Raw genomic sequence first — 26,911 nt, forward strand, 5'->3', positions numbered from 1 at the left:
GGCCCCGAGACCTTCTCATTGTGTGAAGACTGAACAAGATATCAGTGTGAAGGAGTGTTACCACTGGGCAACTTCTCCTACAAGAGCCTCAAATGATAATTCAACATATACAAACATATTTACTTAATACATTGCTTGTAGTTGTAAATAACAAATAAATGTAATTAAAAAAAAATCAATTGTTTCATATGGAGAAATCTATTAGTTAATGAAAGAAATCATTAATGACTTGCACTCCAATGGGGAAAAAATATGAATAGGAAAAGAACAAAGAATTATTAAAAATAAAGATTTAATGGTAACCGTACAACACAATGTGGTAACGCTGTTAACAAAGTTCTAAAGAAAAGAAAAACAAATTAAATATAAATAGTAATAAACTATAAAATGGTCAAATTTGACAATTAAACAAAATTGCAATAACTCAATCAAAGTCATTGATAGTATCTACATTACAAGAGAGCTTGTTATTATTTAAAAAATAATATTTTTTAATTGTCTATTAATTTAATATCAAATCTACTAAAATATTTAGTACACTAGTAACTAATTTCAAGAGTGAATTATTTGTAGTGAAACTTTGCTTACGACTTACAAAACGTGTATTTTTAAAAATCTGAAAAAGCTGATTTCATACAAATAAACTAGAGGGATAAGGACCTGCCATTCCCCATAAAACAAAAACAATTTTACAAAGAGTTATTATTGATTTTGAAGTGTGTGTTAAGCCATTGCCGTTTACTTGATTATCTTGTAACCTTCGTGGACAAGCATCGAATCAAAAAATTGGGCAAACAGTTTGAACATGTACTGATTCTGATAAATGGGCCAGAACCCTTCCATGAATCCTATATGTCCTCCTCGTGATGTAACTACAATACCTACATTACCGTTTTTATTCGCTTCATCAACTGGGATACCTGAAAAACAAAAACTAATTAATTTTCATTTTGTATTTTTTTCCCCCCAAATTGAAATTGATAAAATACCATCCAGTGGTTGAAAAGGGTCATCAGCAGCACTGAGACATAAGACAGGCACTTTAAATTTGTGAATTTTATCATGAAGGCTGGCATGTGTGTAATAATCATCGACATCTTTATATCCGAACTGTTTAACTGTGAATTTACTGTCAAATTCTCTTATTGTTTTGCTTTTGAGAACGTCATCAATGGCATACGGGCCTGGTTCGATGACATGCCTTACACTTAAAAATATAATTATAAATATGTCTTCATTAAAAAAAAAAGTAAAACATTTGTAACTTACTTCCTAACAATATTGCATAAACACGAAGCAAGATGTCTGTTCAGCATTAGATTAACAACAGGTTGTTCAATGCTTTCGCATCCGACACGAACGTTCCATGGTACAGATATGAGCATGGCACATGTCAGTTCTCTGTTCGAATTCTGTACACTTGTAAGGTAATTGCCCAAAATAAGCCTTAAACAAATGTTACTTTATGACAAAGCTACACATACTTTTTTTTGTGACTAAATGATTTTAAAAATATGATTTCATTCACACCAATGGGAACAGGACAAAGACATCATGCAGATTAAGAAAGCGTGCTAAAAAGTTTTTTGTGCTTACACATACATCCATCAGGTTTAGAACATTTTAGATGTATTTTCTTGTGTGTTTTTTATATATATTTTGTTGTTTTTTTTACGTTGACTATAATACTGAGACAGGTGTTCCTGCAAAAGAAAAATTCTGGGCCTGCAATTGAAAGAATATAAATGTTTACATGGAATAGATTTGAAATTTAATACAAAAAATGCAAATAAGCCATTTTTAAAATTAATATGCTTTAATTTTTTTAAGATTATTTTTTTATGATTTTTTACCAGCAAATGAAGACAAGCAAACATTGTGATTATTTAAAATATTAATATTTGAAAATGCATTTTAACAAACTGTACACAAACCAATAATAAACAATAACTACTAACACAAAGCACAATAATAATTTTAAAAAAATTTAACATGTTAACATGGAATATTTTTGGCATGATAATATATTTAAAACAATTTCATTTTGCACTTATTATCCTGGTCTACCTATTCTTGCTGTTTGTCAACTGTGTTTCACAAATACATAATATCATAATAATATAATAATCAATACCTCGGATTATTTTATAAATTAAATCAATTAGAGTAAATAAAAAGTCATTCGAGATTATTTTTTAGTCAATGTAAAAAAGTACCTTTAAAAAACAGGTTAATGGTAATTTAAGCGAAACAGTCAACATGCTAAAGACTATATCGAACAGTTCCAGACATTAAACTTTTATTTATTTAATTGGCAATATTTTCTTGTTTAGGTTGAATTAATCTTTCAAAACTACTTTTTTCCCTGTAATTATTCAATAAGCAGTCAACTATAGAATAAAAAGTATCATGCAGTTCACTGGTTCTTACAAATAGAATTCCTTAATTAAAAATTATTCAATATATTTGTTAATTATATTCATAAGCAACCTTAATAAAAATAAAACTACGATTTGCTATCTAATGTTAATAAAAGCTTTTGTTAACATTACTATAATTCCAATGCTAAATTTAATTACTTTAAAATTATTGCAATTATGCATAATAAATAATTTAATAAAATATTAATGTAATAGTACTACAAAGGATCCATCTCTTATAGGAACACAGGAAAATGACATAATTGATATATTGACAGTGTAAGCCATTTCCCATCTTAGAATAAGTTGTAGTTGTTAAAATAAGAACAATAATAAATTAGTTTAAACGACCACAAAAAAATGGCTATAAATCACACAAATCTGGGAAACATAACTCTGCAATAATTAAGCAGTTGGTCAAAGGGTCAAAGGCACAAACACAGCGACGTGATGTTTATCACAAACCGGAGAAACCTAACCCTACAATTATTATCCAGTTGGTCAGATAAATAAGAAAGTTGAAGGGTGTCGCAGACCCAGACGGGTGCCATAGGATGTTTCCTATGAACCTGAAAAACATAAAGTTGCAATAGTTGGACAACCGATCAAATAAATAACTACAATTAATTAAGGTTTTTAGTTGAGATGAAAAAAGTCAATGGCACGAGAGGGATTCGAACCCACGACCTTCGGCTAGATACGCCGCTGCTCTACCACCTGAGCTATCGTGACCTCGATCCGCTTGGGCATCAACTCCCCATCTCAACCCCACCTTATGAGTTTTCCCTCCTTTTGCCATTTTCCAATTTTTGCCATTTTTTTCATCTCAACTAAAAGCCTTAATTAATTGTAATGATTTAATTGGTCAAGCGGGCCACGAAATTAGTGAATATAATGAATTTAAATGAAGTACACTTCACTAAAGCTCTCCGTCGCCATTTCAATTGTCATCGAGAATCCAAACCGATTACACGACATTTGGAAAATGGCAAAAGGAGGGAAAACTCATAAATATAATGAAGTCTGGGGCGATGATGTTCTGCGAGCTTTGGTAAAAAAAATCCCAGAACAGCTGTATGACAGAGAATCTTTCACTTAGCAAATCCAATGTCGCTGACCAGGATAAGGCAATTGTAAGGAAGAAACAGCTTGAAAGTTGGGTTCCTCACGCATTAAACAACTATAAAAAAAATCATCGTTATGGAGTTTGTGCAACGCTTCTTTGCCGAAACAGAAATTAACCTTTTCTGGATAGAATTGTTACTTATGATGAAAAATGGATTCTCTGCGATAACAGCAGACGTTCTGGACAGTGGCTCAACAAAGGAGAAGTAGCATCACATTTTCCAAAGCCCCCAACTCATCAAATAAAAGGTGATGGTGACTCTTTGGCAGGCTTCGTTTAGGCTGATTTTCTACAGCTTCTTGAATCCTGGTGAAACAATTTCAAATTGAAGTAATACACCAGAAATTGGCATTATTGAAGCCATCTTTGGTCTATCAAAAAAGGCTGATTCTGTTAAACGACAACGCTCGGCCCTACATCTCACACGAGGTTTTATCTCATCCTCCCTATTCTCCAGACCGCTCGCTTACCGATTACCATTTTTTCAGACACATGGACAAAGTTTTACAATATAAAAAATTTATTGATCAAAAGTCATTAGAAAATGTGTTTACAGTATTTGTTAATAATAAGACTCAAAATTCTATTCAAAGAGTATAGAAAATTTTCCATCATGCTGGGAGAAATGTATCAAGAGTGAGGGAGGGTATTTTAATTAATAAAAATTTTTTACAATAATTTATTTAATTATTTTTATTTTATAACCATAAAATGCATTATTTTCCACACAACCCAAAACTTAGTGATGTTTTTCTTTCATTGAATATTTAACTTTCTATTTATCTTTTACTTCTATTTATTTTGAGTCTAATTCCTTTTGTATAAATGTAACTTATATTTAGTTTTTAACGGATTTTTGTAACATGCTTTTTGTCTGTGTTATGCTCACCGGCTGTTCAGTTTTTGGATAATTTGACCTGCATGAACTGTAAATAAATAATTTAATCTATATAGTTGAAAGTTGAATGGCTGTCTGACTACCAAATTTGGCAATCTTTTATACAGGAGTGTGTCCAGCTTGACTGTTCCAATTTTTTCATGTGCCATTTTATTTTCCTGTGTTCCAGTAAAAAATGGACAAACGGTATTTACTAATTTTAGTAGCCGTGCGGCTTAAATCAAAATGATCACATAATCAGACACTCATGATTGCTTAAACTCACTGTACAACAGGTCTTACCCTCCCATCGAAATTCCGGTCGCTGCAACTGGTGCATCTGGACAAACCTTTCTCACATAATCTATCACTTCAACCAAATCCTCACTATTCGAGGCACAGTATGTCCGCGGAGTCTAAAACAAAATTAAATATCGATACAATTTGGTTTCAAAGATTCAATTTTATGCGTTTGGTACCTTTAGCGTAATTCCTCCGATACCCCGTTGATTAAAAACGACACATCTAATACCGACACTTTTTCCAGCTAGTACAAGACCTTTCACATAGTCTGCATGACTTGCTCCTGTCAAACCTGAAAAACTCTCTCATTGTAACATGCACTTTTAAAACAATTCTACAACAAACCTGGAAGGATAATCACAGTTGGTGTATTCTTAGGACAATTTTCAATTGGTTCAAGCCAATCTAAACAAATTTCGCCTCCGTCTTTCAGAGTTAAAATTTCTCTACAATAAAATTTTAGTTCATAAAGGTAAATAAAGTTTTAAAAAAAGTACTAATACCTTCTATAATTAATATGGGGGATTACAGTCGCTCTGACAAAACTAGCCATAAGAGTTTGAGCTCGTGCCTCGACACACCAAAACGTCGGCCAAAACTTTTCTTGCAGCAGTGGAACCTTGTTCTCTAAGAAATTCTTGAAATTCCCATCAGAACAAGCGAGCCTAGGTTTCTAAATAAAATATTAAATAGTTTAATAATTCGTTTAGTTTTCTACACATTAACAGATTTATTTTTTGTTTTTTATACATTATACCAATAAGTAAATGAATTTATTATTTATTATTAATGGAATTAAGTTATACGCTTTCCATTCTTTAATTCAAATGAAAGAATAAAATAGTGCTGTCAAAGCCACACTGTTATTGGAAATTTGGAGTTACATAATAATATTATTACATGATTAGAATGCCGGGAAATTATAATCAAGCAAATAACCATGGAAAAAATGTTTATGTGATTTTAATTTAAAGCAATTTGAAAATTCAGTACTTCCACGTACAAGCAAAAAATGTATTGTTTCATATCCATTTTTTAATTAAAATTTTACTCTTGAATGATTCATAATAATCATCGGAAGGAAAAAAAAACTCCTGTCTAGACTACAATATGTCCTAGTGTCTATCTTTTCTATTTTATTTAATTGACTTCCTGAGAATCAAGGTTATAAATCAGAAAAAGAAGAGAAAGAGTTGTATAATAAACTAATTATAAATCTCATAATCAAATTAAAAATTCCTAATAAATCTCAAGGACTTGACATTGATAAAACCGATCAGTCATAGTTGTACACAATTATTTTCTGATTTATCAATCAATAAATGTGATATCATTCTTACAAAAAATAAGTGGAATCTTTTAATTTTATTAAATAATTGTGTTAATCTTGTTGAGCTGTCGTTCCTCGAATTTCCAATTGATTATTCAAATAAGTGTTTTAATTTAACCAATACAAAATATTTCAAATATGTTGAAAATAAAATTTTTCAGCACAATGGAAATGACAGAATGGTAGATAGAGCGAGTTGTTTAACCACCAAACTTTCGATGATTGTATCACCATCACCAAGGTTGAACTAGATTATTACAACAATTTTAACATTCTGTTTCTATTTTTTACATGTTTGTGCAGTCCTGATATAATTAATTTAGTTTTTTTTTGTTTTTTTAATGCAAAATTAAGTGGCCATGTGTCTCATATTTCATGGTTTTTAATTCATATACTAAAAAATTTAAGGTTTTTTAGTGCATAAAATATGTCATCTTTCAGGATTTTTAGTGCATATAATATTGCATATTTCCGAATTTTTTAGTACATATAATATGGTCTATTTCAGGTTTTTTAGTTCATATGACACGTATATTTCATGATTTTGAGTGAATATAATATAGCATATTTCACGTTTTTTTAGTGCACATAGTATGTCATATTTTGTGGTTTTTTAGGGCTTATAAAATTGCAGTTTAGAAGTTTTTTAGTGCCTACTATATGGCATATTTCACTGTTTTCTAGTGCATATTATATGGCATATGCCATTGTTTTTTTTTTGTTTTTTTCGTGTATATCATATATATGGCATTTTCAGGATTTTTAGTGCACATCATATGTCATATTTCAGGATTTTTAGTGCTTATAATATTGCATATTTTAGGGGTTTTAGTGCATATAATATTACTTTCTGGGTATTTAGTGCATATTATATGGTATATTTCAGTGTTTTTAGTGTGCATTATATGGCATATTTTGTGATTTTTTAGTGCTTATAAAATTGCATTTTTGAGGTTTTTTAGTGCCTATTATATGACATATTTCACTGTTTTTTAATGCATTTTATATGGCATATGTCAGTGTGTTTTTGTGTGTATGTTATAGGGCATATTTCAGGATTTTTAGTGCATATAATATGGCATATTAGTGTTTTTTAGTGTATATTGTACGGCATGTTTTAATGTAATTATATGGCATATTTTCAGTGTTTTAGTGTAATTAATTATAAGGCATATATCAGAGATTTTTCAGTGTTTAAAATATGGTATATCTCTGTATTTTTAGAGTATATGACATATTTCAGGATTTAGTGCACATAATATGAAATGTTTTGATGTTGTTTAATGCATATTATATGGCATATTTCACTGTTTTTAGTGCATATTATATGGCATATGTCAGTGTGTTTTTGTGTGTATACTATAAGGCATATTTCGGGATTTTTAGTGCATATAATTCAAGTGTTTTTAGTGCATATCGTATGGCATATTTCAGAGCTTTTTTAGAGCATGTAATACGGTATATTTCAGTGTATTTAGAATATATTATATGGCATATTTCTGGGATTTTTTCAGTGCGTATAATTTATTTTTGAAGCTTTTTAGTGCATATTATATTGCATATTTCGGGAGTTATTGCATATTATATGGTATATTTCATGTTTATTAGCGCATATAATATGGCAAATTTCAGCTTTTTTTATGCATAGAATATTGCTTATTTGAGGATTTTATTGCATGTAAATCAAGGGTCCAGTCATGAACATCCACATTGCTGTACCTGACAGCTGTTCCCTGGCTAATAGAATAGCATTAAAGCAAGTTCATTTACAGCATTGCTTATACTGCATTGCACAAAAAGTATATGTCGCAACTCGCCATCTGCTAACTTCTTATATTCAATTATTGCCTTTTTGATTGCTAATTAAAAGGTTTACAATTATTTACATACAAAACACTTAAGAATAATAGCTTTTCGTTAGATAGAAGAAGTTATCCATAATTTATTTGTTGTCAAACGGTACTATTTTAGCAAAATTCGATTGATTTTGGATAAAATCGACTTTGGTTCCGGTCAATGTCTGGCCCATTTGTAATTATCTCGTTAATAAACCATCCAGAAGCTAACAATAGGAAAGAAATCGAAAAGAATAAAAATATAAATGACCCCATCAGAAATGCAAATGCGACAAATGTTCAAAATAAAGAAATTTTTAGCATTAAACAATAATAGAGGAGCATAAAAGTATTGATTTACTTATAGGACGTTTTTCGGCTTACCTTAACAACCTCGAAAAGATAATAAAGGATGTATCCCGAGCAGAAGGCACTTCCGATGTACCAGTTGGAAAGATTGAGCAGGGACGAGATCCCGGAGACGATCCAGTCCATTTTCTGTGGGTTTTCACTGACAGTAAAATAAGACAAAATTTTCCTGATTTTTTCACCGGGCGACGTCTCGTCCGGACGGCGGCACTGCGCGATCAGACAGACGAAAAGATGTTCAAAGTCATTAGCGATAAACCGGCGAATTACGGATTGAGTGGGACGGTCCGACGTCAAGGCGCAAGAAACACTCTTTGAAGTTTGAACGCTTCCGAGTTCCCGAGCCTTGCGTCCACCTTTCGCCCGACCGTCTGCGAATGTGAATCAGTGAATGATTTCTATGCGGTCATGCGCAAACGTGAGACGACGGTAAGGTCATTGTGACACCGGCAATTGTAAGAAGGTCACGGCGAGCATCTGTGTTGAAAAGTTCTGCTAAATTCTAATCTTCATCTAAATTGGGTCACCCAGACCGGATTTTTCACATCAAACCAGAATCTTATACATTTTCAAACCACAACATTTTTTGTTGTTGTTATAGTTTAAAATATACTAAAACTCATGAAAATCTTATGAATTCATTGAGATACTCATTCTTCTTAAAATCAAACGATATCCATATTAGCTGAATCTGTACGGACAAGATGTTCGAGTTCACACAAAATTTACAAACAAATTTTATTACCAAAAAACCCCTCTGTTAAGAATGTCACCATCTGATCTAGAACACATGAAGGAGAGTTCTTGGTAAGGCCAAGATCTTCATAATGTCCTTCGATGAAGTAGACTAGAAGATAGCCGGCAAAACAAACGATCTTTTTTGGATTTTTCTTTAGCTTTTAAGTTTTAAATTTTATCTTTAATTAAAACTAATTAATCAAAAATTATTCTACAATTGAGTAAAGCCAAGAGGATGGCGATATAAATCGTTGAAAGCTCGGTGAACCCAAAAAAGTCCACTTCATCACAATACGACCTTATGAAGAAGTCAGGTCGATAAAAGCTCCAACTTTAACAAGGAGTATTCGGACCTGGAAGAAAATACTCGGAACCCATGGGAAAATACACCTGTATGTTCCAGGCTGAAGTGTAGGCGATTGAGAGATGTACCAAGTTCGATCTGAACAAGGGTACAAAAACATGAATAGCTATCATGTCAGATAGCCAAGAGGCCATCAAAGTAATAAGTTCAAACACCAATTTGGATTCCAAACAAGATATTCAACAATAGATCAACTTCACCGAGTAATGGGCGTAATAGAAAAATCACTCGAAGAAAAACAAATTTGTTTTGCTATCTTCCTTGATGTCTCATAAGCTTTTGACATCTGGCATAAAGGATTCATTAGTAAATTAAAAGGGATGCTACCAAAGCAGTATGTTTTGTGCATGTAGATATTATCAGTTCCGACCTAACTGAGACATTTTAGAGGCAAACAAGAAGAAACCATATTCAGAATTAAAAACAATAAATGTAGGAGTGCCACAAGGTAGCGTATTAAGTCCAGTGCTTTACTTGTTATGCACCAATGATTTTCAGAAAATATATTAAGTAAAAACTGCACCGTTTGCAGATGACACAGCGGTGATATCAGTAGGACCGACCATCAATCATTAAAACAAAATCCATCAAAAGGCTTGTGATAAGATAAACAAATGAACAAAAAAATGGAGAATCAAGCTCAATCAGCATAAATCAGTACATATAAATTTTACGAATAAAAAAAGGACCATCCTCTTACAATCAAAGGAATTATTATATCACACAGCGATAGAGCTTAATATCTGGGAATGACCTTAGATGCCAAGCTGAGATGGAAACAGCGTGTGAAGAAAAAAAAGACACAAGTAGGTTTAAGGTATAGACAACTATACTAGTTGATAGGACACTGCTCCAACTTTATTATACAAAATAAAATATTATACAGAAAGTATAGTATTCAACTATGAAGTTGTACCAAACACATTAATATCCAAATTATGCAAACACCCAAAATAAAATCTTACATAACATGGTCAATGCACCTTGTTACATAAGAAATAATGACTTACGTAGAGATCTAAGACCCCTGAGGTCACGGCAGAAATACAAAGATTTGCCGCCAAACACTAGTCTCGCCTGAGCCAGCACGAGAATGTGTAAGCGACCAAACTCCTACATAATCGTAACACCATCAGAAGGTAAAAAAGAATAAAGCCATATGAACAGTGCAGTTAAAATTTTTTTGAATAGTGGCACACCAAGCTTTAAAAAAAAGTGCAAGTGAAGCTGTTGCTGTGTGGTCCCGTTGGAGTGGCGCTCTCCTCCTGTTAGTAGTTTCCCATTACCTCAGGTAAAGATTGGTCTATTGTGGAACCCCTACGATTTTAAACATGCAAACATGAAAGTGCACTTTTTCCTACAAAACTAAGCACTTTCCTTGGTGCCTCTTTGTGCCACTATCTAGATGTGAAAATTAGCTTACCAAAGAAACTATTCATTAATGCACATGTGAAATAACATAAATAAACCTTATGTTATTTAACAGAGTTGAACTTATCAGTACTTATATGAAACATAAATTTTTACATGCATGTTTTTTCCTGACACTAACACTTTTGTGGTTATATTAATATAAATCTAAACTTACATAATTTGTCCACAAATCATATTATGTTATGAACAATTGGACAATTATCAATATGAAAACAACATAATTAAAACTAAATTGTAAAAAATGGATTATGTATAAGAATGAAATTTCTTGTATGTACATATTGTCAATTAGTGATAATTGAGTATTTTATAAGAAGCCAATACTGTCAAACTGAATTTAATCATTAAAGAACATGAAAAAATACATTCCAAACATTTGCATTATTATTTTGCAAGATAACGGTTTTAATGAAAAATAAATATCTTTGCAATTATGGCTGTTTAAATTTTGTCTTGAGTTAAGGTGTTACGAGTAATGTAAAGCACTGATAAAAATTGTTATCTCACCTTGCTGCATTGTTGTAATATATTGTTAGTTAAACAGAAATATGAAAGGAAACAATATGATGTAAAAAATTTTATTTTATTTTAAAGCTCAAAGGACGTTAATAAAATAATAGTGCAATGTCATATGGATTTAAAGTAGTCTCCTTTCTTATATCCATTATGCCAATTTTAGTAAGTTAATTAATAATTTATGTGCTTATTAATTTTAAATCTTGAAACTTTCTGCATGTTTTCATAAATAATTCTTTACTAAATGTTCACAGTATGACAAAGAAAAGTATCAAAACTTTCCTAATGTTGTTTAGTTCTACTAAAATTGTCAAGGACTTTTATTTTATTTTTCAATGTGATAAAATAATAACATTAAAACGAAGAAAATTGTACATATAATTAAACATTTATATTTTGTTTAAACTACTTTCAGGGGCAAAATCAAGACTACATCATAAAAGGTAAGTTAAAAATGTGTAGTTTTATTCATCAATTTAAACATCAAATAAATGGTTAAGGTGGTGCTGATCATCCTTGCTACCGTTCTTGTTATGAGTCTGCAACCCCTATGCACTGCGTCTACAATTTCACGATTACTAAACACTCAACTATGAGTCTTGACTGTGGAAAATGTCCGTTTGTCAGAGAGGATTGTTTAAAACCGAGATGTATCACAGGAGGAGGACTTGTCCGTACTGTAATCACAGTTAATACCATGATCCCCGGGCCTCAAATACTGGTAAAGATTTACATAATAGATTACTGTACACATTTTAATAAAACCGATTTATTAAAAGGTATGTGAAAAAGACATAGTCACAGTAAATGTAAAGAATAATTTGAGAAATGAAGCGGTGACGATTCATTGGCATGGTATTCATCACAAACAAACGCCTTTTATGGATGGAGTACCATGGATCACACAACTTCCTATTGCTCCTTATACGACATTTACTTATAATTTTACTGCCGAGCCACACGGAACACATTTCTGGCATGGACATTCTGGTAATTATTTTTTAAAAAAATCATTCTCTCTCAAAAAAACTGCAAAATCTTTGTCCTACTTTATACGTTTTTAGTCCAACTTCTGTTTTAGTTTCTTTCCTTTAGCAACAAATAAATACTGTAAATGATTAATTGTTCTTCGTAATGAACACATATTTTAACAAACATAAATACTTGAAAAAGAAAACAAGAGTAAAAAGTAGAAATAAAATAAATATTTTTTTAATGTAGTTCATTTGGAACAATTACCAATTATATTATTTTTGAATTTTTAAAATTTGTTGTACAATTGTAGCATGATTGCCTCCAATCTTCTTAACCTTCCTAGACTCATAGTTTTGTCTATCAAACCTGTTTCAACATTTTGCCATCTTCATTGTGTGATCTTTCCAACTTTAATAAAACCGTTCTTTTTTTTTTTTTTTTTTGACTGGGGCTTTCGACATCTAGGTCATTTCAGCCCACAACTAAGTCTATATTCTATTTACCCTTTCAAACACTACATTCATATAAATAAATACATCCTTACAGTACACTCATTCCGTTTGGTCAGTGGAGTACTCAATATTCCTCCACCGACCTATACTCAAACTAATCTAGATTGGGGTCGATGGAGTACTTTTATAAATATTCCGCCATCGACCCCGAACACATTCTCTTACGCTCTCAACGTTCGAGGGACGATGATGACGTTATATTTCACCCTCACCCCTCGCCATTCACGCTAATAAATACATGCACTCAGTCAAAGCATATAGACACAACACATAAGACATATTATATACAATAAAAAATCCTAATTTCCCCTAAACAGAAGAACAGGGGACTCTGAAACTCGCTACCGTGTTTGAGAACTCTTCTTAAGTCCAGTGGCATGCCTACACGCTCTCTGTATGGAGCAAAAGCATGACATGCCTCTATTATGTGGGACACATCACAGACTATTGAAGATGGCAAAATGGTGAAATGCATAAACGGACAAAGTCAGCTAGGCAGACTAGGATTATCGAGGACAAGCAAGTTACAGCTTCATCATCTAACAGATATAACCACAATATTTAAAATTTTGCGTGGTATTATCTTCCACAAATGTTTTAGGGTTTCATGAGGCAGACGGTCTTTTTGGTTTATTCACTGTAGGAAACAAAGAACCAACAAAAAATGATAAATTGTATGATTATGATCTTCCGGAACATAGTATAATTATTTGGCATTGGTATGATCAGGTATTATCAATTAGCTTATTTTGAATTAAATTTTTTGTGTTTATTTATTAACTATTTTATAATACATTGGCAGCCGACGCAAGAAGTCCTTTTACCAATCCTCCAGAGAAACGAGTCGGTTTTTGGATACGGATTCCTTATAAATGGAAAAGCTTCTTTTAAGAAATACACGCAGAAAGAGAGATTAGGACAAATATTTACCACGCCTAAAGAGGTTTTTAGGGTTAAAAAAGTATGTTTTATAGCACATTAATTAATAAAAACATTAGTTCATATTACACAATATAAAATAAATTATTCAGGGGTTTAGATATAGATTTAGAGTTGTTTACAACGCTGCAATTTATTGCCCCATCCAGCTCTCTATAGATGATCATAAATTAATAATGATAGCAGGCGATACAACCCATTTTGAGGCAGTTGAAGGTATAAGCAAAGCGTTGTTGTATTGTCATATATCATAATTATTTATAACAGTTGACAGCTTTATGCTCGGAGCTGGTGATCGATTTGACTTTATACTGAATGCTACAGCAAAATCAGACTGTTATTGGATGAGAATGCGAGCGTTTGGAGACTGCGATGAAAACAAATCAAGTGTACACGCTGAAGCGTTGCTGTGCTACGATAATGTTACAATAAACGATCAGAAAGAGCATAGCTACGAAGAAGCAAATCGACCCGGTGTGGTAAGTACTGTCACAAACTCATTATTTTAATATCGAGTTAAATAATTGATTTTATTGTTAATAGATTCTTAACCCTGCTGAAATCGCTACTCGCAATTACAATGAAAATAAATTGATTAAATTAGTAGATTTGAACAATTTGGAGATTGATAATTTAAAAAATTATTCCAGGGTGCCGAATGAAACCATCTTCATTCAAATTCATTCCAGACCTTATGGTAACTAGGAAAATATAATTTATACATTCACAACGAACAGAATGTACAATATATGGTTCTATTGTAGAAATTTTCTGTCAATAGATTTTTTTTAAATTTGTTATTGGAAAATAAATACAATATCATATATTCGTTACAGAAAATATTCCATATCCTGGGCCATGGCATCAATTTGACAATGTATCGTTTAGATTTCCTGGTGAAAATTTCTTGAAAGGCCAACTGAATACAAATACATTCTGTTCTGCCACAACAAAAAATGAAACCTGTTTAGATGAATTCTGTTCATGTACATACTTAAAGGAGATTGAACAAGGAAGTTTAGTGGAAGTGGTTCTTGTTGACATAAGTATTGATCAATAGATTTGTTTTGTTTTTTAAAATATATATATGTATAAAAACTTGAATTTTTTCAAAGGTTATAATAGAAATCAGGATCATCCGGTGCATTTACATGGAAATAATTTCTTCATTATAGCCATGGGCACTAATAAAACAATTGAAGAGTTGAAGAATCAAAATGAACAAGGTTTAATCAACAAGAAGCTGAAATTCGCCCCAGCAAGAGATTCCATCTCTGTACCAAACCGAGGATACGCCATAATTAGATTTATAGCTAATAACATCGGTTTGCTAAATTTGAAAATATTTCAGTGATTTCATATTGGACTAATATATTTAATTGTTCATTTTAGGCTATTGGATGTTTCATTGCCATTTAACAAATCATATGGAAATGGGAATGGCAATGATTTTTCAAGTGGGGACAAAAAAAGAAATATTATCAAAGTGTCGTTCGTATCCTGAACAATGCAAAGATTGGTATAAAAGCTCCTCAATGACTTTACAAGTTCCTTTACTACTTTATTTCTGTATTATTTTGTTCAATGTCCTATTGAGATGTTAAAAAATAAAATTACATCATCATTTACCATAGAACTTCGAATTCTTTTTCACTTTATAAATAAGGCAGTAGAATAAATTATTGAATAGCATTACATTTAACACTTAATCCTAAAAAGACTCAGTTTTATTTAATTTATAATTTGATCCTTACCGATCATCTTGCTCCCTTCCTTGCTGGGTTCATGTGAGATGCGTTTCGGCATTTTGCCATGATCACGGGGATGAGGATAGGCAGACAAGATGATCGGTAATTATCAAATTATAGGTTCACCACCTCCCAGTCCACAAGAGGAAAAAGTCACGTTTTATTTAATTTATAATTGTTTGAAGAGGAATTGATTTCAATAATAATAATTAAGTTTTGGTGATAACTAATAATAGCCAATTATAGTAATTAAATGTTTGTATATTAACTTATCAGAATAAGATGTTTTTGAGGAAAATTGTAATGCAAGACCACTAAATATTTAAATGTTTAAAAACAATAATTTGTGAAATAATTAAGACATAAATCATTTACAATTTTCTTTTATGACAGGTGAACATTTAGAGTATATAATAAAATCTACATGATTGATGTGGAAAAATCTAAACAAGAGAGTCAAATACTGCCAAAACAAGTACATATTGAATACAGAATGATGAAAATCCACCCCTAAAAATTTATTATTGATTTAAGATTGTAAAATTTTATTGTTATTTTTCATTATTGTCTGTTCAGATCAAGCAAAGTAATAAATATTCCAATTGTGTTGAAGGTCTTTTACTAAGTTTACTTAATAGTGAATAATATATTAAACAATTTTAGGGGAAATAATTACATAAATTTTATGACTATAGTTCATAATGAATATGGCATTCCACCCCTAAAAATTTATTATTGTAAACTTTCATTATTATTTTTCATTATTGTGTGTTCAGATCAAGCAAAGTAATAAATATACCAATTGTGCGAATAAAAACTATTGTAGAAGGTATTTTGGTAAGTTGACTTAGTAGAGAAAAAATTAAATAATTTCAGGAAAATCATTAAATCAGTTTTATGACTAAAGTTCATAATGAATATAGAAGGGTAAAATTCCACCCCTCAAAATTTATTATTCATTTAAAATTGTAAACTTTCATTATTATTTTTCATTATTGTCTGTTCAGATCAAGCAAAGTAATAAATATACCAATTGTGCAAATAAAAACTATTGTAGAAGGTATTTCGCTAAGTTGACTTAGTAGAGAAAAAAATTAAATAATTTCAGGAAAAATTATTAAATAAATTTTATGACTTTATAGTTCATAATGAATATGGCAAGGTGAAATTCCATCCCTAAAAATTTATTATTGATTTAAAATTGTAAACTTTCATTATTATTTTTCATTATTGTCTGTTCAGATCAAGCAAAGTAATAAATATGCCAATGATCAAATAAATTCAACGAATGTAGAAGGTATTTTGGTAAGTTTACTTAGTAGAGAAAAAAATTAAATAATTTTAGGAAAAATAAAATAAATTTTATATCTTTAGACTTCATATTGAATGCAGAAGAGTGAAAATCCACTCCTAAACATTTATTATTGATTTAAAATTTCATTATTATTTTTCATTATTGTCTGTTCAGATAAAGCGAAGTAATAAATTTTCCAATTGTGCAAATAAATTGAACTATTGTAGAAGGTATTTCGCTAAGTTTACTTAGTAGAGAAAAAAAAATTAAACAATTTCAGGAAAATAATTAAATCAGTTTTATGACTAAAGTAAATAATGAATATAGAAGGTAAAATTCCACCCCTAAAAATTTATTATTGATTTAAAATTGTAAAATTTCATTATTATTTTTCATTATCGTCTTACAGAAAACAAAATAATAAATGGGACGTTTTGAATAAAATATAGTTTATTGACAACTTGAGTAAAAACGGCTGAAGTGGTGGGGAGCGATCTGTCAGTTTGCCTTTGCACTTTGCAGTTCGGCTGCAAAGATACCTGCTGGCTGCTAGGTTCGGCCGTGGCCTGATAACAGCTGTCTGCGTATTAACCGTGATTCACAAAATGGGCTTAGTGACTACTTCGTCTGACAACCGTCTTGACAACTATTGAATAATATATTTCAACAATAAATGCCCTGAGCACATCGACAGAAATGGACAGCTCGATAGCTTTAATCTTTTTTCTATTGCTTGTTAATAATTTTTTCCATGTAAGTACAACAAACTGTCGACTATTACTTTAATCATTCATTTGTGAAGATTTATGACATATTGTTATTGTTTATTATCCGTTGAATTTTCTCTTTTGTAGGTTAATGCCAAGTATTGCAAATTCGAACATGAAGGGACCTTCAAATATTATATGTGAGTACAGTGCCTGTGGCTTCCTGCCAGTTTAGTTTTACATTTTGTTAACTAAAGACAGATAATTTTGAACGCCGTAAATTAAAATAGTACAGGTGGTTCCTTTGGCGTGAGTTATAAAATTTAACACAGCTTAAATTGTTAATTTCAAAACAGCTTATTTGTGTACGAATTTATTTTATTTTATTACAATAGGTTTTTTTTATTTATTTTAAAGTCGACCTCAACAGGTTATATTTCACATTAATACTCTTAAATCACCAAATTTTACTACAGTGTAGCCGAACAGCCCTGGGATTGGCAGCGAATCCAACACACCTCTGGACACTTCCCTTTACTGCAGAATTCATCATATTTGTATTTTACTTGTTGTTGCACAGATCGTATGAGGGGTGTGCGTGTCATTGCCAACATCTACACCCCTCCAGATATGGGGTTCCTATGGTGACCCTAGGCTAGTTAGTCACACCCCTGCCACCAGCGCACCCCAAGAAGCTCAATCCACCCACTCCTTTGATCCTGTTCCTTCACCCAGTGTTGGGCTCTACCAGGATTGTGTTCTTTCTTCACTGTTTTAATCTTTCCATTAGCCCTAGCAGTCCTGTCTTCTCATCCCAGGGTTAGCCGTGGTCTATGCCGCGCCCAGGATGGCTCACGTCTACCCCATACCCAGCTGCTAGAATAATCTAGATTCTGACCAGTGGCAACAGATTGTCTATATTTCTCCAAGAACCTCCAACAATTAGCTGGCCAGGCAGTGTTGTCTTTGGCCTTTTCCCAGTTAACACAAAACCCGATTACATGCCTTACTCTTACCAACACACTACGTTTAGCAAAAAGAAGGTGATTCTGCAGTCATCAAAGAATGTGATTCACACTAGCCTGCGGTGTCCTATTCTCAGCCAAGTCAATATTGTTTTTTTCTGTTTGGTTAATGACGGGGTCGGCTTTGCCGTGCGTTGTGAGGGATCCCTCTCCCAGGCATGGCTAGGATGAAATTACCGCCATATTGTTCACGCTGAGAGAACTAGAAAAAAAATGTATGAAACTAAATTTGTGATATGTACTGATTCTCTTGACACGATCTCAGCATTAAAAAATAAATTCTTCACTGAACCACTGACACAAGCCATACATGTGTGGGCAAACTGGGTCGAATCATAAGGTTGTATTCGCCTGGATCCCGGGTCATGTGGGTATCCAGGGCAATGAGTATGCAGACAAGGCTGTGAAAAGAGTTCAAAATTCAACTCATCAAATTTTTCACTGTAGTCATGAATATAGACACTTTAATTTTTAAGAAGTGAGTTTGAGTAGTAAAATTTAAAAAGCACATAAAAAAAGAGAGAAAAAAGGAATAAGAAGAAAAAATGAATGAACAATCAATACACATGACAAAAAAAAAAAAAAAAAAAAAAAAAAAAAAAGAAAGAGCAGGATTGTAATCAATAGTTAGTTGTACCAGATTGTAATAAATGTATAGTGTGGATCCCAGCAAGGAGGCTGACCAAAATTATCGATAATGATCAAATTTTAGCGTTTATTTAGTTTGCAGTTGATATTGCAAATAATGCTCTTTTTTATTTATTATAAAATTAAAAGATAATATGGTTTTAAGTGGCAAAAGTCCTTTCATTTCTTGGAAAAATCTTGTTTGATTGAATTCGATGTAGAGCCAGGTCGATTAGAATGACCCACCAATGTTTTGTGTATCTCGTTGCAGTTGTCCATTGTCTTATTTGATTATTTAGTTTTTGTCTTTCACAAATAATATTTTAAACATTTCCTCTCATGATTTTTGTTTTCAGGTGTCCCAGAAATGAGTACTGCTGTAGTGCTGGCTGCTGTATTTCTCCAACCTTCCAGTTTTACCAGTTGTGGTATTATTGGTAAGATTGATAACAAATATTTCAAGTTGTTCAATCCAATAGTCTGCAACAATTATCCTTGTGTCAAAAAGTGCAAAATATACATCATTGTACACATTCTGAACAGATGTCTTTAGTGTAAGCCCAGCACATCAAATCGTTAAACCTGACAGTAATTTTAGGCTGTTATATCCACAGTAGGAAATTTACAACCAGCTGGCAAACTAATATATTTTAGGCAATTCCAAATATTATTCTGAATATTGGTGAATTGGCTTTCCTTTTCAATTAATATTCATATTTCAGCCTCTCACATTTAGAATGATTCCTTCAGCTCAAATCTCAATAATTGGCACACAGTGAAACTTCCTTTAACGGACACCTTTAAAAAGCATGCACTTCCCTTGAACAGACAAATTCTGATTCCCAATAGCAGATGAGGTATTTTTCCTTTTCGCGACGAAGCGCCTGGATGAATGAATCTTTAAAAACAGCTAAGTCCTCTCTGAAATCACTCGAAATAAAACCAGCTGTGTTTGCCTTTACAGTGTGTGTGTACTTAAAGTTAGCGAACACACAATATGACACATTAAAACAAAAACAAACTTGCAAAAACTCATGTTCGAAAAGCAAGCAGTCTTGTTTCTGTTTTGTCTTTGAAAATTAAATATCAATTAAATAAAACTTAAAATACCATTAAATCACTTTATAGGCTTCGAAGGCCTAGTATTTATTCGATTTTTAACTTATTTGTTTTAATAATAAATAAATGAAAGTATATTTTGAAAATGTCAAAAAATTACAACACATTTTAAAGTTGTTTTATTTTATATGATTTATACAGTTAAATAATACTGATACAGTGAAACTTCCCTTAATGGACACCTTCCTTGAACAGACAAATTTGATTCCTCACCATTCCTCGTTAGTTTCTTCACATTAAAATCTTCTAATATATAAATAATAACAGGGCAGACAGCAGCCTCCAGAAAATCCATATTTTCTGAGAAATGCTGTTTCCCCTGTGTGTTTTGTTAACCTTCAAATATTTTTCCAGTATTGCTAGATTTTGATTATGCCATTTGCAAACATGTTTATGGACTTCTTCAGTGTATTTCACACTTAAAAAAAAAATTAATAATTAAAGTGAAAAACTAAGTTTGCGAGACTTGGCTGCAAAGTTTTCCACCAGAAAGACCCACGCAGGTGAAATTCTAAAGTATAAAAAGTCACTCTTAGATCAATTTTACAAACACAGAAATTAACAATTCTGCAGATTTTTTCTTAAAACGTCTGGCTTGGTCATACACGTATGACATGTATTTGAATGGTTTTGCCGTGCATGGGATTGTAAAATACCACAGCCAAATGGATTTAAAGCATCTTCACACTGACACGACACACTTAGAATAAGATGACTTTTAAATTAGTGTAGCAAAGGACTGAGGTTGTATAAAACTGGCTGGAAAAACTTGAACAATATTGCACCAACTTTGAACCCAAAAACATTTTTAATTGCGATGAGGCTATCTTATTTCTTAGAGCACTTCTAGATAAATTGTACAGTTAAAAAATAGCATTGTCAAGGAGGAAAAGTTTCAAAGGAGTGTTTAACTTCGCTCTTATGCAAAAGTATGCTCGGTGATTTGAAAAACCTGGTTATATGAAAGGCTTAAAAACCTCTGAATTTCAAAGGTTTCGATATCTTGTAATCCCCATTGTGGCCCATTTTGTATCTACACTACTGAATATTTTTTCACTCTTATCCCAAAAGCGGAAATTTCTGTATAGCAAACAATATTTCATTCCTCAAGAGTATCTGTCACAATGAATTTTCACTGTATATACTAAATTTTATAATAAAACTATATCCAGGCTCTTCCTTCCATACTTAAATTCAGGATAACCTCGGATGAATGAATAGTCCACTTTAGCGTACACATTGAGAAGGAAAAGAGAAAAAGTCCAGATTCGACACTTGAGCAATTTAAGATTGTATCCATATTAATTTTCATTTATTAAAAATTTATTTCTAGTGTGAAAGCTGTTATATTTTATCTTTACATTTATATTTCCAAGTTGATCCTTTTAGTTTAGCCCTTAAGGCAAATATAATTAATATTTCGTGTATCAAATGGAGAAGTATTATTTTGTTCAGCTGGAAAACAAAAATTTAATTTTTATTTGTTTTATCTTGCAAGAGTGTTGTGGTGTTTTGTAATGTCACATTAACATAAAACAATATGTGGTGGTTAGTGACTGTTAATCGATAATTATTCAGAAATCGTGAGATGCGGTCTGGTGTGATGTAGGGCACTCTCAACACGACACACAAGAATGGCACAATTGCGCAGAAAACGAACACTTTGAGCCCTGAAGATGATCTCAATAAAGGTAGAAACGTTGGCACAATAAAGAAAATGTTTTTCTGAAATCTACATCACACCCGACCGCATCTCACGATTTCTGAATAATAAAACAATATGGAAATGTGTGCCCTCATTCGTACTTTTTGAGTTCCCAAAAAATAAAATCCCTTTGGTTCAAGGTAAGAGCCGCTTCCTTTCTACACTTGGGACATTTTTAGTACATTTGCTTATAGAACTGTTTTTAACTGAGAGATTCATTATAATTTTTATTACTTTTTTTTAGGCTCATGGTCATCTTCATGTTCGTGGTTTGCTCAGGTGGCCAGTGGTGGTATAGATACTGGATGAATGAAAGGTACGTCACAGAATTGAGGACAGCCATGCCTCATCATCATCACCACCACCATCACCATCAGCAGATTAGAAGTCACCATATTGTAAATCAGCCTGCTCAAAGCAACACTCCTGCTCCAGGTTCTGGATCAACAAGAGTGGCTTACCACCCTCAAACACAGGCGGTTTACTTAGACACTTTATGGAAACCATCTACTTATGGCAATGGTAATTTTTTCAACATACTTATTGAAACAATTTTGTCAAAATAATTGTTTACTTTTACTGGTTTATAAAATGTTATAAGGGTGAGCGAAAAAAATTACTTTTAATAGTCGAATCCTTATCAAATAAATTAACCATCATACTCTGTTTTGAAGATTGATGATGTCAGGCCACTGTAAAAATAACAAAAAATTTTATTGTGGCCTGACATCATCAACCTCTGAAACAGTGTATTAAAGCTGAGGCCCATAAGTGTCGTCGGTGACCGCAACAGTTTAGGCGTTGACACGGCGCTCATCACTGTAAGGTGAAGGTCCCGGGTTCGAATCCAGCAGCCCTGCATTCTAGCCCGACATACTTACAAATGTATTTTTTTCTTCAAAAACACCGGCACCCTGAGGGTTTATATGACATGATCTCTGCTGTTGCAAACCCTTGTTTGCAAAAAAAAAAAAAAAAACCTGAGGCCCACAACAACCATCATATATGATCGATTTAGAAGTTAGCTTTAAATTTGTCATTTTTTTCTGCTGTAGCCCTTTAAAATTTGTCATTAGAGTACAGATTAGCTAAATAACACTCACAATCCACTAATTTTTTGTTAATAGGACGAGTAATTTTACCTTCAAACGGTCCACCTCCTTCATACAGTGCTAGTACACAGGCACCTTTTAGCGGGCCTAGTTCAAGCATATCAGGAAATGCGGGCTTTCCATCGCAATCTGACAGTCCAAAGCCCTCGCCTCCTTACTCTCAGATTTATGGACCTCCGCCGAGTTACGAATCTGTTGTTGGACTCTCCTCAATTGGAACAGAAGTAGTTCAACAGCCTAGAGTTCTAGAACAGCAGCACAGTTCGCAAAGTCCAGCGACCCAAAATCAACAGCCACCTGTATCCCAACAGCCATCAGATCAGGTGTAAAGAGTATTAAGAAAGGAATTTATATTTTTAATTCAACTGACGTGTCTAATAATAATTTCCAATTTATCGAGACACTAGAATGTTACAAAGCAGTGAAAAAGTGCTCCAAAGTCAGAGGTATTTTATTTATTAAATTTTATTCTATTTAAGTTGTTGTTGATGTTATTATTATTATTGTAGACTGTAGAGTTCAATATATGTGTACATGTTGTGATCTCATAATAATAAGAGGAGGAACTATTGAATGGTCTGAAATGACTTTAGCCACTTAAATCCCTGTTAGGTTTTTTTATGTTTGAGTCAGGAAGACGGAATTAAATTATGGAAAGCTCTCAAGGTTGCAATTAGAAAAGGAAACGTTACCCATCATTCTTATTACTAATCGTGGAAAAAGCTGGTGGACGGTCTAAGCAGCCACACCACAAATCCACTCATTTCCTCAACATCATTTCATTGTAGCGACTGCTACAATCCTTTTTAATCAGTAAAAAATTGCATTGCGTGCAATATCTAAGTACATTCCAGTAAAGGGCCTGCTTGTTAGGTTCCTTCACATAATTCTTGCTTAAAGGAAACAAGAGGTTGTCAAACATGAATTACCCGTTTTCTATTTGTCATTTCTGGAAATAAACTAATGCTAAAATAAAAGCCAAAATACTGTGATCTATGTCACAAAATTATATATGGATTGACAACCATATTATTTTTATTGTTGTGTTGTTAAATATAGGTAACATTAAGGGATGTGCCATGCATTAATATTTTTGTGCGTGTTTATCTGGAATGACAATTTACATTTGAACTGTATAAGTTACAATTTTCAAGACATAATCGTTTTGGAAATTTTTTATTTATTGTCTTAAATAATTATGTTCTGCATTAGTAGAACTGTCGCTAAACACAGTTTTAATAACAAACGTTTGTTAATTTCTCTTTTCAAATGCAATTTTATCCTTGCTCACATCATTTTAAAACCATATCGGTATTATCTTATGTTTTAATTTCATGTATTTAAATGCTTCTGTTGTCTGCCGAGAATAATATCTCTTGCAAAACCAAAAAAAGTCTCACATTTAAAAACAATTATTAATCACACAAGCAAACTTGAAAGTCAGCCAGAGGAGAAATATCTTTGAGAATTTTGCGTAGAATAAATTTCAATTATTTTCTCACTTTAAAACTGGTGTAATTATAACATTTATAATAAACTACCTTAGTTTACAACTGCTTGTAGCACAAAACCGAAATTCACGAATTGATGAAAATCTTACAATAATATTTAAGATTTATTGGTGTGAGGCTTTTTTCTCTATGGAAAGTAAGTGCTAAATGTATTTACAATTATTGTCCTGACAACTGTTCAAATGTGACAGTAACAAAATTCAGATAAGAATCTTTGGAGGGAAAAGCAAACATGCTAATTATTTCATTAACAACTAACATTAGAAATCTATAAAATGGCCTAAATGGATAAAAATAAAATGAAAGACTGATATTTCCTTCTTATTAAAGAGGGAAACTGAAAACCTAACAGAACATGAGCATATGATAATATTTAACTTCTTTCACAAATCTTTCAATTAAACGAATGAGAATGTGTTTTTGACAAACCATTCAACTGTAGACTTTGCTCTGATGAAGAAAGGATGTCTCATTTTGCTTTGTTAATTATTACCATTTATTTGTTTTGTTTTTAAAATCTATTATTTTTATTTATTAGGAAAAGAATCCTTGTATGTAGAGTATTTAGCTTATTTTTTAGAGTATTAAGCTTATTTTTTAGTGGCTGTTAACATTTATAATTTTAAACTCTCTTAAACTGACACTTTATGGAAAATTGGGACTGAATTAATATTTGTTTAATTATTAATTAAAGTTGACATTTTATACAATCAAAAATAAAAATTTGCAAGTTTTGTACCAAGCCGAAATAAGTTATGCCCAAGGTGTCTATTGCAGGATATTTTAGTCCCAATTAAATTGTGCAATTTTTTTAATTGGTAAAATTGTAGCAATATCATAAAATAAGACCATTTACGTTTATTTAGTAGAGCTCAAGTAGATATTGATTATTACCTGAAGTGCCTCCCTTGTATTGAAAATAATTTTTGAAAAAAGTCAAAAAGTAAAAGAACTATTCTACAGTATTCATATTATTTGTGTAATTTTTAAAATTATTTTGTTGTCTTTTTACCTTTTATTCTAAAGACAATTTTACAGGATGTTAAAAACATGTTCCAAAACAGGTTTTTATGTATTGAACATCTTCTAAACATTGATTTTTTCCAGAAATTATTAAGTATTTTTTGACAGGCTCTTTAAAAGTTATACAGTTAGTATCAAGTTGTCATTCCTTTGTGTACCTGCTATTATTTATAAATATTGTTATAAGCAACAGTTGTAATAATTATATATAATTTTGCTATTTTTAAATTTGAATTTGTGCAATTTACTTTAACACATTAAAAATAGTTTAATTAATTTCTATTAAGGCTTGATTTGTATTTGGTTGGTATACAGTCAATTTTTATTATATTTAAATCCTTTAGTAAAAATTTTTATCAGCTTGTGCAATAGACCAGTACAAAGAGGAACTTAAAGAAAAAAAAAAATTTTAGTAACATGAAGTAAAACTTTTCTTTTGTTTAAAATATTACACTGTTATTATACTAATTTCTCTTTGCATGTAAAAAAATGAAGCTTCATTTTTAAGGCTTTAAATAAATTAAAAAGGTACGTAAAAGCTCATGTTTACATTCTTAAAAGGGATTTTAGTGAGTAAAATTTATAAATTGATTGGTGTAAAAAATGTGAGCATAGCAGTTTTTGTTTTGTTATTAATAGATTTCTTTTAATCAAAAATTTTTTTTATATGGTTATTTGCAGTTTATATCAAAAGTTCTTTAGAAAATAAAGAAAATGTTCGATCTCTGTGTATTGTCAGAGGTGGTGGCCAGCCATTAAAACAAAATGTTTATATATGCTAAGCCTCGTTGACAACGGCTAAATGCTGCCAAGCATATAAATTCAAGTTACAGAATGTAACAACTCAATTCGTTAAATGTACTCCAATTGAGGATTTTGTTTCTTACTCTGACAATAGTCAGAATAGGCAAATTCTCCAAACCAAAAAAAATATTATTTTATATTTGTATGATAAAAAAAAAAAAAGTGTGAATTTGTAATCAAAAAGTAAAATATTTCTTTGTTAACTGTTGAATTTGCAACTATTGGTGTTAAATTATTACTGTATCAAAAAAAAATAAAACAATAACTATTTCTCTATGTTCTAGGTAGAAAATTATACTATTTCAAAGGAATAGTACCTGGGGAATGATTTTAAATTTTCTCTAATATTCTCACCAAATCGTTTTCTCTTTTCTGCTGTACAATTGCTTTGATTGCACTTATATGGAATGATTGAACTTTCGTTCATGTATAAAAATAAATAAGTTATATTATTTTTTATTGTTCTATGTATGTATAAAAAGGGTGTAAAAAAAAAGA

The 26,911-nt window shown here is 31.6% G+C and overlaps 3 protein-coding genes across 4 annotated transcripts; 2 read left to right on the plus strand and 1 right to left on the minus strand.

The window, feature by feature from the left end:
* Positions 1-273: 273 nt before the first annotated feature.
* LOC106660882 (phospholipase ABHD3) lies at positions 274-8,681 on the minus strand. Its single transcript, XM_014383903.2, has 8 exons — positions 8,276-8,681; positions 5,230-5,399; positions 5,072-5,172; positions 4,903-5,018; positions 4,727-4,839; positions 1,270-1,446; positions 990-1,207; positions 274-920 (listed from the first exon to the last, which is right to left on the minus strand). The coding sequence occupies exons 1-8, from the start codon at positions 8,384-8,386 to the stop codon at positions 739-741; spliced, it is 1,188 nt and encodes a 395-aa protein (XP_014239389.1). The 5' UTR covers positions 8,387-8,681; the 3' UTR covers positions 274-738.
* A 2,578-nt stretch (positions 8,682-11,259) lies between these two features.
* Positions 11,260-15,374, plus strand: LOC106660936 (laccase-2-like). 2 transcript variants are annotated; one of them, XM_014384008.2, is made up of 13 exons: positions 11,260-11,327; positions 11,391-11,474; positions 11,728-11,755; positions 11,813-12,033; positions 12,092-12,302; positions 13,401-13,528; positions 13,602-13,760; positions 13,831-13,954; positions 14,006-14,217; positions 14,282-14,435; positions 14,575-14,784; positions 14,854-15,063; positions 15,131-15,374. In XM_014384008.2, exons 2-13 carry the CDS (start codon positions 11,421-11,423, stop codon positions 15,340-15,342), a joined length of 1,923 nt encoding a protein of 640 aa, XP_014239494.1. In that variant the 5' UTR covers positions 11,260-11,327; positions 11,391-11,420; the 3' UTR covers positions 15,343-15,374. The 2 variants fall into 2 exon arrangements, with proteins under 2 accessions (XP_014239494.1, XP_024080885.1); XM_024225117.1 differs by lacking the exon at positions 11,260-11,327 and having other exon boundaries at positions 11,334-11,474.
* Positions 15,375-17,274: 1,900 nt separating this feature from the next.
* LOC106660844 (vesicular, overexpressed in cancer, prosurvival protein 1-like) lies at positions 17,275-26,575 on the plus strand. The gene is made up of 5 exons (XM_014383826.2): positions 17,275-17,533; positions 17,635-17,687; positions 19,496-19,576; positions 22,208-22,485; positions 23,091-26,575. Exons 1-5 carry the CDS (start codon positions 17,477-17,479, stop codon positions 23,402-23,404), a joined length of 783 nt encoding a protein of 260 aa, XP_014239312.1. The 5' UTR covers positions 17,275-17,476; the 3' UTR covers positions 23,405-26,575.
* The last annotated feature ends 336 nt before the right edge of the window (positions 26,576-26,911 follow it).

The sequence above is a fragment of the Cimex lectularius genome, unplaced genomic scaffold (genome assembly GCF_000648675.2).
Source record: "Cimex lectularius strain Harlan isolate CLEC.00 unplaced genomic scaffold, Clec_2.1 scaffold24, whole genome shotgun sequence".
In the NCBI taxonomy this organism is placed as follows: domain Eukaryota; kingdom Metazoa; phylum Arthropoda; class Insecta; order Hemiptera; family Cimicidae; genus Cimex; species Cimex lectularius.